Raw genomic sequence first — 13,659 nt, 5'->3', positions numbered from 1 at the left:
CCAATCCCACTATTCGTTGGTAAAAGAGTAGCCCAAGAGTTGGCGGTGGGTGGTGATGACTAGCTGCCTTCCCTCTAGTCTTACACTGCTAAATTAGGGACGGCTAGCACAGATAGCCCTCGAGTAGCTTTGTGCGAAATTCAAAAAACAAACAAACAATAAATGTAAACGTAGTCTCTGCATTGCCCAGCTTGAAGGTCTGTTAACAATAACCCAAACTTCTCAAAGACCTTGTTTTACATTATATTAAAATTAAAGCAAGCGCCATAGGGGTTTGTTAGCTAGTCATCACCACCCACCGCCAACTCTTAGGCTACTCTTTTACCAACGAATAATGAGATTGACCGTCACATTATAACGTCCTCACTGCTGTTTGGTGTGGCGGGAATTCGAATGCGCGACCCTCAGATTACGAGTTGAGTGCCTTAACCACCCGGCAATGCCGGGCTTCACAAGGCTTTATCTGATAGAAAGAAACATTACTCATTATGCAATCCTCAAATATTCATTCATAAATGTTTAACTTTCCACACAACAATTTGTTAGCTAGAAGAAAATGAATGTAACAGTAAGAATACAAGTTGTACATTCTGCTTAGGACACTGTTTTCGTGTTGACTTATATATATATATATAAAGTGTTCAAAAGTTCAATTGTTTGTTTTAATCAAGCTGATTGGTCAGATAATAAAGTGCTGCGGGTTACCAATGAAGATAAAAAACATCAGCTATTAGTTCGACTTCAGTTAGAAACCAAGTTTTGTAAAACCACAAACCGCCTCTAAAAAACGAATTTTTGATACGAGAAGAGCCGAAAAATAACTTGTTGTTCCACGTGTTAGATCTTATCAAACGTGTGTCATGCAATTCCTGTGATATTTCTTCCTAGAATCTTGAACTTTAGGAGCTTGCTTGAAGGATAACATATGGCACATTATGGCTGAAGGCGGAACAGATTACGCATGCTCTGTAAGTCCTCCTCAGCGATTTTGATGGAAAGTGTAGAAAACTCTTCCCCCCCTCTTGTCGCATAACGCTGAGCTCAAGAGCTCATAATACTAAAATATGGGGAAGACCAGGAGGGGGAATACCTGCGGAGGGTCAGTTGCACATAACCGTAGTAAAGACAAAGTGGCTGGACAGTTGAGACCTAAATACTTACCCAAAATGGAACCTGTCTGACTTTATAGAATGTAAACCTGGAATTAACTTCAACAAAAACGTAATTTGAGGCAAAGATTAACGTGTTAAATAGAATAACAAGTCTTATCAGTACAGCAGTGAAGAAAAACTTACAGTAAAACAACTAGATAATAAACGATTAAAGATTCTTGAAGTTACCAAATAATTCCAGCTATCTGTTTACAGATGTTTCGTATCTCTAATAAAATACCACGAGAACAGATCTTAAAACTGTCCAAAATGCCAATACTGGTAATAACATATTTTTAACGCTTATTTCTCGCCATATTACGCTATATAACATAGTTTATAACACTTTTGGATATAATGCCAGTACTGCTATTAACGTCAATGGAATATTGTCTTTTGAAATAAAACACGTTCATTTCCACTTTCAGGTAAAAAAAAAGTGTTGATACATACATTTTATTCCTAATGTTGATACTTACTGACCATCCTTGGTGTTAATACTTAATACTCATTATTGGTGTTAATACTTACTGACCACTCTCGGTGTTAATACTTAATACTCATTCTTGGTGTTAATACTTACTGACCACTCTCGGTGTTAATACTTAATACTCATTCTTGGTGTTAATACTTACTGACCACTCTCGGTGTTAATACTTAATACTCATTCTTGGTGTTAATACTTACTGACCACTCTCGGTGTTAATACTTAATACTCATTCTTGGTGTTAATACTTACTGACCACTCTCGGTGTTAATACTTAATACCCATTCTTGGTGTTAATACTTACTGACCACTCTCGGTGTTAATACTTACTGACCACTCTCGGTGTTAATACTTAATATCCATTATCGGTGTTAATACTACCCACTCTCGGTGTTAATACTTAATACCCATTCTTGGTGTTAATACTTACTGACCACTCTCGGTGTTAATACTTAATACCCATTCTTGGTGTTAATACTTACTGACCACTCTCGGTGTTAATACTTAATATCCATTATCGGTGTTAATACTACCCATTCTCGGTGTTAATACTTAATACCCATTCTTAGTGTTAATACTTACTATCCATTCTTGGTGTTGATAGGTACTACCAATACTTTTCATGTGTTGCTAAACAATTAGAAACTGACGACATTTGAACTACCCATTTCATGTTCACATAATCACAGTTTTTTGAACAAGGTGGGCTTGTTTTAATTATATCATTTATACACACAAATAAAATGTGTAGATGATACAGATACGGGGATCACGATCAACTAAATGACCCTTTTGTTTTAAGTATAATGGACAGAAAATACACATTTAAACAAATAAGGTTGTACAATGCAACAGTATTTTGTATTTGTTTATAACAGAGCAACGTGCTTTACTTAGATTGTGAAGCACTGTTGAAAACGCCCTGTACTCAGTTAAGTAAGACCAGTTTTCTTATACGTTCTTAAGGTTTAACAATATCCACATCAGGAGTTTACACACATCTTGATCTAATTAAAAGCGTTTCGTTGGCTTCTTTTCCATTACTGGTACCATTTCAACACATTTGCTGCATGTTTGGAACCACTGTCCTGCTCCAAGTTGAGTTCCTGCTCAACAGGTGACGATCCTGGGGGAATGACATGATTGATGACGTCATTCGATGTGTACCAGTTTTCGTACACCACAGACAGACAATATTTGTACTCGTCCTGTAACATGTTTAAATGTAACCTGATCTCTCTCTGTCATTGAATAAACTATAATTCATTATTGTCACCCACTCTCTGTCATCGAACAAACTATCATTGGTTATTGTCATCCACTCTCTGTCATTGAACAAACTATAATTCATTATTGTCACCCACTCTCTGTCATCGAACAAACTATAATTGATTATTGTCACCCACTCTCTGTCATCGAACAAACTATAATTGATGATTGTCATCCACTCTCTGTCATTGAACAAACTATAATTGATGATTGTCACCCACTCTGTCATCGAACAAACTATAATTGATAATTGTCAACCAGTTTCTATCATCGAACAAACTATAATTGATGATTGTCATCCACTCTCTGTCATTGAACAAACTATAATTGATGATTGTCACCCACTCTGTCATCGAACAAACTATAATTGATGATTGTCAACCAGTTTCTATCATCGAACAAACTATAATTGATGATTGTCATCCACTCTCTGTCATTGAACAAACTATAATTGATGATTGTCACCCACTCTGTCATCGAACAAACTATAATTGATGATTGTCAACCAATTAAAGCTTGGGATTCATCTATAAAGATCACCTGCTTCCCTCCAACTTTTATCAAACCAATGTCTGAAGCCTAGTGCCCATTACAGCCATTTGGTTTGGTCATCTTTCTTACGCAGTGGTGTTTTAGCAGCTATACGTCAATTGAAGCCACTCTGTGCTAATTAGTGTGCATATTACTGTTCTGAACATAAGATTTGCACTTCTACTTATTGCTAGTTTATTCACGATACATCATCAGACTGTCATTTATCATTTGTAGTGTTTTCAACTTACCATTACTTTTGACTTTATTGTATGCAACATAGACTGAAACATGAAATTCTGTCTAGCATCTCTACCAACTAAAACTCTAACATTTTTGTCATATGATATTTCTCATCTGAAAACCGATATCACGTTTCCCACACTTATACTGGAAATAGTTTGATACATGTAGTCTTAAAGGTATTATGGTAACGTGGCATGGCATGATTGGTTGAATGATAGAGAAGGAACGATTCCATAATATTTTTATGTACACTCATTGGGGTTCACCTTCCTCATAATTATTCCAAATACCGTAAGTTATACAAATGTAATATATGTATTCATGAAGCAAAACTATCATTTCATGTTGTTATTATACGCCATACTTAATGAGTAATACATGTTTCACAGAGTTGGTAATACATGTTTCACAGAGTTGGTAATACATGGTGACGAAAAACCTACTTGAAGTAATAATGTGTCCTCCAAACGGCTGGTATGTTAACCTGAAGATGACCTAAGAAGGTTGAAATGTTGTTCACTACTTTATTTTAATTAAAGTTCTAATACCCATATCAGCTGTCTTGAGAACACGGAATAGGTAATACCCGATTTTCTTCAAATCATAGACTTATGCGGCTTGGGGAGAAAACAAAATGTAATATTAAAGATACATAGTCAAACCACCATCGAAACAGGTAAGTAGATGAAGAAACTATAAGATAGCTGGTTCTCTTTTCATCTTTTATAAATTTAACTGTATTGGTTCTAATAATCGTAAACTTGGTTTTATGTTGTAAGAAAAACTTAATTTAGGGTCCGGCTATACAAGCGCCTAAGTTAAAAATTTAAAACGAAATCAACTTGCATGATGTCACATTTATATTTGTAGGTTCCTTGTTGGCTCCAGTATCTGATGTTATAGATTATATTCAACAAATATTCCCAAAAGATTTTTTTTTATGTTTGTGTTAAGAATGTTTAACATACAGACGTCGCTACCAACAGTTTGTTTTTGTCAGAAGGTTCCGGTACAACAAGAGATTAGTAACTACGGTTAATTGGTTAGTAACATAAATGTCTAAATCACCTTGGAAAACAATTTATCTAGCAGGTCTTACCCTCCAAAGAAAATATTCAAAACTATTGCAAGTTGAGGAGACACTGAACCTAGACGCATGTCAACGAGTTACTTTAAATGATGGAAAATATTGTCGCCTTGATGTTCTAAAGAGAAAGACATCTGGCAACAATCTGTAGATCATAAATCACGTGACCTTCAGCAATTTTAACGAAAATATCATATTTAGGTTCTGTCAAGGATACAGTGGCGTAAGTCGGGGGGGGGATACAAAATGGGGCCCGAATCGTAACTATAATATTAGGGAAATAAATGTAGGGGCCCAATTATTTATTATTTAGGGGAGGCCCATCTTTTGTACTTATGCCACTGCAAAGATAAATAAACAATTGTCAAAACAAAAACGAATTTTCGTCATCTCCTTTTTGTAGATAAAGAAGTGATCCGAATATTGAAAGTATATATATATATGTACACGATATGCGTTTTATACAACACTCAAATAGACACATTTTTCAGAGCGCCAAAAATATCTCTAAGAAAGGAAGGTCACACACATATATATGTATATTTAGTTTTAGGAATCATTCTTCACAAGATGGAAGACAGTTTATACTGAAAGTAAAACTTTGGGAACTAAGCCTTCTTTAAATAATGAAAACAAGGTTCATTTCATTTCCGATAACAGAAACCAGTCCAATGTTAGAAAATGGGTCATCATTATCCATAGCAGCTGGACTTTATCTTAACATCGAGGACTGAGATTCCACGAAAATTGAGAATGAGATCTGTGTTTGAGAGATGGAACTCAACAAGCAGATGTGATCTTTGGTCACCGAACGTCATACATAACATATTAAAAAATACAGAGCAGCCAGTAATCCTAACCCAATATTAACGTCTGCAAAACCTCACTCCCCACTCACAAGATCTTATTAACTCCCTCTCTACAAGAGGGGAGTTTGATAACACTTACAGAAGGATGAGCAACACCAGATAAATAAACATAGTATAGGGTGAACAAGGCCTAGCATTAAGCACGTGGAGATGCTAGATCCTTCGTCGCCAAGTGGTCATTATTAAAGTCAGAGAGCCTTGCTGGCCTGTCACGTTGCTAGTTGTCAGAGAAGTGATCTCTGGAGTTTGCAAAAATCGTTTTGGTTCAATAACCCTGTCAACACTAGCCATCTGTTTAACGATAATGGATCACTAATTATTTTCTTGCTTGGTGCTACGTGTGATATTAAAGTTAATCTTTTGACAATTTTTGGTTGATCCTGTTTCTACACTGCTCTGTGGATGATCTTAAATGTTAAGATTTACTCACTTATTTTTAAATATACATTTTACACACCATTTCCTGAGTTATGTATAATGAAGTACGCAAACCTGTTACCTTTATCATATCTGAATTTTCACTTCACAGACAGGGCGCAAACCGAAATGTTGCAGTAACGATAGGATGTCTTTTCGAACTGGGCACAAAACCGAAACGTTACAAATAACGATACGTTATATTTTCAAACAGGACGCAAAGCGAAAAGTCGAAATAACGATAGGATGGCTTTCTGGATAGGGCACAAACCCGAAACGTCATCGAGTAGAAATATTCACATGTTAAAAGGTTTTAGTTTGAAAAAGGCGTTGATCTAAGACATTGTAATGGGGGGGGGATTCAGAATGTTATACGCTGTCATTTTTGTAACACAAAAATTTATACAGAAAGTAGCGCTTACACTGACACAGCAATGTAACTGTTCCACGTTATGTATGCTATTTCCTTGTCGAAGTGGGGTGCACCAAGTCATAAAACAGCAAGTAACACTAGCAGGTGTTGGGGGTACAACCGACTACTTACTTATCCCACCCAGGCAGCATTGTTGCTATTATTTAAAAGGCGAAAATAATAAATTATATATTTTTTGTTTCTTTTAAATTATAGCTACTGTACGATTTGAGAGGAGGTTTAGCTAAAAACAAAATATTATAATTATTTTAATCATGTGGTAAACACTGGAGCATTGGAAGAAACTCTAGAGAACGGATTGTTAGCTTAACTATATCTAATCATTCAAAGTCTGCCTCATAAAAAGACAAGTCTACTTTTCACAAGCGTTATAGTTTTATCATTTTGCATCAACTCTTGTAGAACCTACGTGTTTATTATGATGAACAATCTACGAAATAATTTCCTCTTCTTACATGTATTAGGTAAGGAATACACTCACTGACACTGTACATTCTGTTACATCATCAGTATTAAATGACTCCTACTCTACGTTCTGCTACATCATCAGTATTAAACGATTGCTACTCTGCATTCTACTACATCAACAATGTTATTGAAGGGTCAGAGTATTCAGTTAAGGAAGGCTCGTTTCCAGCATCAAGCCTAATTTTACAGGTAAAGCGACACGTCAGGTCACCACCTTGACCACGGAGAGAGAGTGCGTGTCGAAGGTCAAGTAGCAACTCTGTATCTCTTGAGAGAAAGAGACACACAGCTTCAGATGAACGTGTTACCTCTTTCCCGCCCACAGCGATAGGGAGTATTTAGGTCGGTTTACTTCGGTTTACTTATTTTGTGAAAAGCAGTAAAAACCGGGAATGGGAAAATAACCATCATTCTTTATATCCAGTTGGGAATTTTATGGACGTTTTACATAAAATAGTGATGCGGTTAACAGTGTAGTCAGAGGTAGAGGGTCTTTTTTCTCTCCAAAACAAAGGCTAATAAGTCTTTTTAGCATTTTTTTTTCCTTTAGCAATAGAGGTGGAGCCAACAGTAATAAAATTAAAACAAAATCCTTGAAGTGTAGACATTTCCGGTTATGAAGAACCTCCCAGCTGGCGCCACCTGCGTTGCTAAGGTATTATGGAATTTCCTACCGACTTTGTTATTTCCAAGTGTGATCGAATGAGTAGAAAAGGAATTTCTCATGCGAGAAAAAGAAATGAACATTTTAAGTCTGTGCTTTAAACACACTCAAACACTACGCATCTCCAGTCGCTTATGTGTTGTTTTTTTAGTTACTTTTGTAACAGGTCATTTCTTTTCACGTTCCAACCCACCAGAATATTATTTTCATCCGTTTTGTTTTTACCTTGCAACCTGCACAAGGAAACATAATTTATTGTTGCTAATGGCAGCACATACATTGCTTCTGACTTTTGTTTTATTATTGACTATGTTTATCTTTGAAATATTTTAAAAGTGGGTTTTTACTATTGCAGTTCAGTTGAATAACGTGTCCTCCATGTCTCCTTCCTCAAAAAGTCAATTGATAACAACTAGTAAGATTAAACAGAAGAAAAAAAGGCCTTGGCCTAGTCTGGTTGTTAGGACAATCGATCTACAATCCACTGTCGAAAGTTCGAAACATGCTCTACTTTTAGCTATAGATGCATTGTAAAGTGACAGTCTATCCCATTTTTCGTTGTTAAAATGGTAGCCTGTGAGTTGGCAGTGGATGGTGTTGATCAGCTGTCTTCCTCCCAGTGTATCGCTTCAAAATTAGGGACAGCCCATACATGTAGCCCTCGACTAGTTTAATGCAAAATTTCAATAAACAAACAAAAAAATAAACCGAAGAAAAATTTGAAAGTTAATAAGTAACTATAAGGTTGACATTCTACGTGTGTGTGTTTTCTTATAGAGAAGCCACATCGGGCTATCTGCTGAGCCCACAGAGGGGAGACATTCTACAAGAAACTGTAAGGTTGACATTCTACATGTGTGTGTTTTCTTATAGAGAAGCCACATCGGGCTATCTGCTGAACCCACAGAGGGGAGACATTCTACAAGGAACTGTAAGGTTGACATTCTACGTGTGTGTGTTTTCTTATAGAGAAGCCACATCGGGCTATCTGCTGAGCCCACAGAGGGGAGACATTCTACAAGGAACTGCAAGGTTAACATTGATCAAAGAACTACAAGAGATCACAAATAAACGAAAATCACGACACCAAAGTTTCATATATACGATAACGTTATTTGTGTAAGAAAAACAAACACACATTACATGTTTTGGTGGACAACATGTCCATCCTCAGGTAGCCTTTACACAAGTAAAGTTCCTGTGCACATCAAACTTTGGTGTCCCGATTTTGATTTTGATTAAAATATGCACAGGTGCTGTCAGTTTGATGCACATTACATGTCACTTGTTAGTTGGATTAGTGGTAGGCCTGATGGCTTTTAACTCTAAAATTGGGGATTCGATATTCGAGATGGATAAGCACAGATAGGAAAATGTGCAATTTTGCGCTTAGCAACAAAACTTTTCTAAATATTCTATACAAGCTATAATAGTTGCTATAATAATTATAATAGCTATATAATAATTAGAGAAATTGAGTGTATGTTATGTACACACTTTATAAGATTTATTTCAACAAAAATCATAACATTTCTGTAAAAAACACATTAAAAACATTTCTACATTCAACTTCTATTTCTCACTAAATTACACTAATAGGTATTTTCCTTCTCTGTTGTTAACACATGCAGTGCTCTTTTGTTGTTAAAGTACACGAAGGACTATCTTTGTTGTGTCTGTTTGTTTGAATTTCGCGCAAAGCTATACGAGGGCTATCTGCGCTAGCCGTCCCTAATTTAACAGTGTAAGACAGCTAGTCATCACCACCCACCGCCAACTCTTGGGCTACTCTTTTACCAGCGAATAGTGGGATTGATCGTCACATTATAACGCCCGCACAGCTGTTTGGTGCGAAGGGTATTCGAATCCGCGACCCTCGGATTACGAGTCGAGTGACTTATCCGCCTGGCCATGCCGGGCTTTTGTTGTGTCTACCGCTGCGAACAGAACTTACTGCTGATACCATGTTCGTACCATGGTAGTTTGATAGTTCAAATTTTGAAAACAGCACGCGACCAGACGGTGAATAGACCTCTAATCTTTTAACCTACACGTTTGGAGTCGCATTTATGTTTATTTCAGTTATTTAACAACAAACTAACGAAACACATACGTATAAGGAAATGTACATCTTGCCTTACTTTGGTTTTAGCAGGTGATATAACACTCATTTGATGTATTTCAGGCATATATTTAGGCAAATGTTCTTATAATATTCTCGGCCATAAGAAGTTAGATCTGTCGTGAATTTCTTATGAAATTTGAAAACCTCGGAAGCAGGACATGGTAAAGTGTCTCTTTACTCATGAACGTTTCGCCTCTCTAACACATCTGGGATGAAACCGAGGCCCTAGAAAATAGTTGTTTCGAAAACAATCATTCTCAAGTTTCATAGTATCTTTCAAAGTCCATTAAAAAACCAACACACAAAAACAACAACACGAAGATAATTGAATTTTCTGATGTTAAGATTAGTGGAAAATACGAGAGAAAAATTGACCACCGTTCAAGACTGTCAAGTATCAGTGATGGTACTTCACGACATGTTTGGTTAGCTCTTTCACAGCTCATCAAATCGATCGGTTGTAACAGAAATTCATCGGGTCAGCGAAGAATGACATATTTTAACTTATTATCAGTCTTAGTATGACAAGATTTCACTAATATATCATTACCGTATGCCGTCGTCTACACCATAAGACTTGTCATCTGGTGTTGTCATGTTACGTCATTTGTGATATAAGCCGGAGTGGTTTGTCTCCCTGGAGTCAGAGTATTTTGTGACGGACAAGATGAATGTATACGGTGGGTCTACTCAGGAGAATCTCCAGAAATCGAGTACAAGAAACAACCGAATGAGTGGTCCAGTTTGAACGTTATCGTCATAATGCAATAAATGGGGTAGCAGTATTACGTAACAACACACAAGACGTGATGTGCTGGATGAATGGTTCATGCACTAAAGCTGAATACCCTGGAATGAAGCGATCCACGCCCCCCATTTTATACCTTCACTTATAAACATTACATTACCGTGCACTTTAGTGAGTGTTCTATAATAATTATAACACATGGCATTGCCGGGAACTTTAGGACGTGTTCTATAAGAACGGCATTCCTGGGTACTTTTTTGAATGTTCTATAAAAATTGTGGCCCGGCATGGCCAAGCGCGTAAGGCGTGCGACTCGTAATCCGAGGATCGCGGGTTCGCGCCCGCGTCGCGCCAAACATGCTCGCCCTCCCAGCCGTGGGGTGTTATAATGTAACGGTCAATCCCACTATTCGTTGGCAAAAGAGTAGCCCAACAGTTGACGGTGGGTGGTGATGACTAGCTGCCTTCCCTCCAGTCTTACACTACTAAATTAGGGACGGCTTGGTGCAGTGGGCTAACAACCTACTCACTTAAATACCTGTTGAAGAATCCGCAAGCGATTGCGGCCCTATGTTCCTTGATGGAATCTAATGGTGAATGAATAAATATTGTAACACGTGGCATTTTGAGCACTTTTGTGAAGTGTTTTACAAGAATTGTAATGCATGATATTGCCGGGCACTATTTATAGGTGCTCTCTCTCTCTCTATATATATATATACACACATAACCAAATCATCAATATGATTCACCACTGGAACATCAAACTATTCTATTTTCTCTCTCCTTTACTTCTTTCTTCTACTGATTTCATGAGTTCAAAGGTCAGTGTTCAGGACATAGTTTTACTGAGGATTTTTTTTTTATCTTTTCTCTAAGCTTTATTAACAGTTTCCACGATTTCACAGTCGTATAATGTCGAAGAGTTTTTCTTGGTTAGTTCTCAGTAGACGGATGTTTGTTTTGTTTTAGAACACAGAAAAGTAAAAAAGTTAAAAAATGAAATAATAATCGGTTGAACAGTTGCCAAGTTTCTTGTATATATTTTTATTATTATTTTATTATTTAGTAAAAAATATAAAATATTAGCGATTGTTCAACTTATTATTATTTTTGCCTCGTGCAGTTTTTAACTACATTTTTCTTTGAGTGAAAAGATTAATGCAACAAGATTTAACCCGAAACGTTTTGTTTCGTTTCAATTCCACACAAAACTACACAAGGGCTATCTGCGCTAGCCGTCCCTAATTTAGCAATGTAAGACTAGAGAGAAGGCAGCTGCCAACTCTTTGGCTACTCTTTTACCAGTAAATTGTGGGATTGACCGTTACATTATAATGTCCCCACGGCTGAAAGGGCGAGCATGTTTGATGAAACGACTACTGTTATGAACTGAAATTCCCTCTCGCTCCCAAAGTGTAAACATACGACGAAAAAATACACAGAAAGTTCTGGTTCAAACCGTAAACCTTACATAGTGATAAAGGTAAAACTATATCAGAATGGAACGGATCTAACTAACTAGTAGATTGAGATAAAAAAGACAAATGTTCGTTCGCAGTCGTGGGCATATAATGTAAAAACACAGATTACCGAAACATACATTAAATACAGATAAATATTACAAGTTATTTAGACTATCTAATAACAGATGGAATAGTATTGGAGTATCGCAAGGCTTGAGGGTAAATTTGTAAACTGTGCGTCGTGAGATCGAGTTCCTTTCCCAAACATACGCTTTCAGCCACAGAAGCATTATAATGTTACAGATAATCTCACTTTTCGTTGGTGAAAAGAGTTGTCCAGGCGTTGGCGATGGGTAGTGTCGATTAGCTGCTTTCCCCCACAGTCTATCACCTCTGACCCCCAATGGCTCAACGGTATATCTGCCGATTTATACTGCTAGAAAATGAGTTTCTACATCCGTGGTAAGCAGTGCACAGGTAGCCCTTTGTGTAGTTTCGTGTTTAATAGCAAACAACTATTACTTTTAAACTAAGGACGGCTAGCGCAGATAGCCGTCGTGTAGCTTTGCGCGATATTCAAAACAAACAAAAAATTTTATTCTGCAACGTTAATGATATAACGGAGGAAAAAAAAAAACACGTCAAATGGTTTGTAAAACGTTTCGTGAGGATGAATTCAGCACAAAAAATACGAAAACTGAAACCAAATAAACATGCGAAAGAGTGTATACAGTGGTCGTATTTCAGTTATTGATGTTAAGGTTTTATACAATATGTGTTTTAAAGCTTACCTCTGTCATGTCTTTTTTCTTGTAGTTTAATCTCCCGCTCTAAACAGACGTAGTTTCAAGGTTTAGCAACTAGCACTTGGTGTAAGGATTTAATGGGAATAGAAACATCAGTCACTTGTAGTCCTGTTCCTTGCCAGCTGTATAATTAACTGTTAACGTTAACAGTGTCTTTAAAGACAAGGACCACATTGTTTGGCTGTATAATATCATCAAATTTATGTCTTCTTTCCAGAGTAGAGTTTCCTTGAACTGACGACCTATGCTAGGGGCGTGAAACAGAATAATTTGGTAGGAGGCGTCATTAGGTGATCGATTATTTCTTTCCACCTCTTACATTAATCTCCCACCACCCTAAATCCTAATTTTTGCAACGGGAACTTCACCTTATGTTCCTAAAGATGTGGACGGAGGAAAAAATATCTCAAACCTTTCACAAACAGATGGTCATTCGAATATGTAATTGTTAGAGCGCCATTTTATGGTACTTGAAAATGGGGTTGGAGTGAAGTTATATGTGATGACAAGGGGTAAGTAAGGCTATAATGAAGGTTACCCAGTTTTGAAACCAAATTACAGTTACATATTTGGGGAGATATATTTTACCAACACAGTAACTATATATTAATATAATAATTTCCTAAATACATGCAGCACTGATCCTACTAATTTATTCACGTGAAATATTCAGTCAAATAATTATTTAAAATATTAAATAGTTAGCGTTAAGCCTAACGTATCATTCCACTCACTTGTATGTCACCGTGTCCTACGGGTGTCACTGAATACCCTCATCACTAACCCTGGACAGGAACAATTCGAAATAATGACACTATGAGCTTCGTACTGTGGAAGAGCGTATATTATGTGCATGGCGTTTTGAAATGTCTTTGTTCATTCAAATAAGTTA

The 13,659-nt window shown here is 36.8% G+C and overlaps 1 protein-coding gene across 1 annotated transcript in view; it reads right to left on the bottom strand.

The window, feature by feature from the left end:
• The window catches only part of LOC143248559 (uncharacterized), a 58,240-nt gene extending 45,354 nt beyond the window's left edge, over positions 1-12,886 (bottom strand). Inside the window, exon 1 of the mRNA XM_076496996.1 lies at positions 12,753-12,886. Within this exon, the coding sequence (XP_076353111.1) occupies positions 12,753-12,761 (9 nt within the window). The 5' untranslated portion in view covers positions 12,762-12,886. The remainder of the gene's footprint in view (positions 1-12,752) is intronic.
• Between the last annotated feature and the right edge of the window lie 773 nt (positions 12,887-13,659).

Source organism: Tachypleus tridentatus, chromosome 4 (genome assembly GCF_004210375.1).
Source record: "Tachypleus tridentatus isolate NWPU-2018 chromosome 4, ASM421037v1, whole genome shotgun sequence".
Classification (NCBI taxonomy): domain Eukaryota; kingdom Metazoa; phylum Arthropoda; class Merostomata; order Xiphosura; family Limulidae; genus Tachypleus; species Tachypleus tridentatus.
The sequence above is the reverse complement of the archived record's forward strand: the minus strand, read 5'-3'. Positions and strand labels throughout refer to the sequence as shown.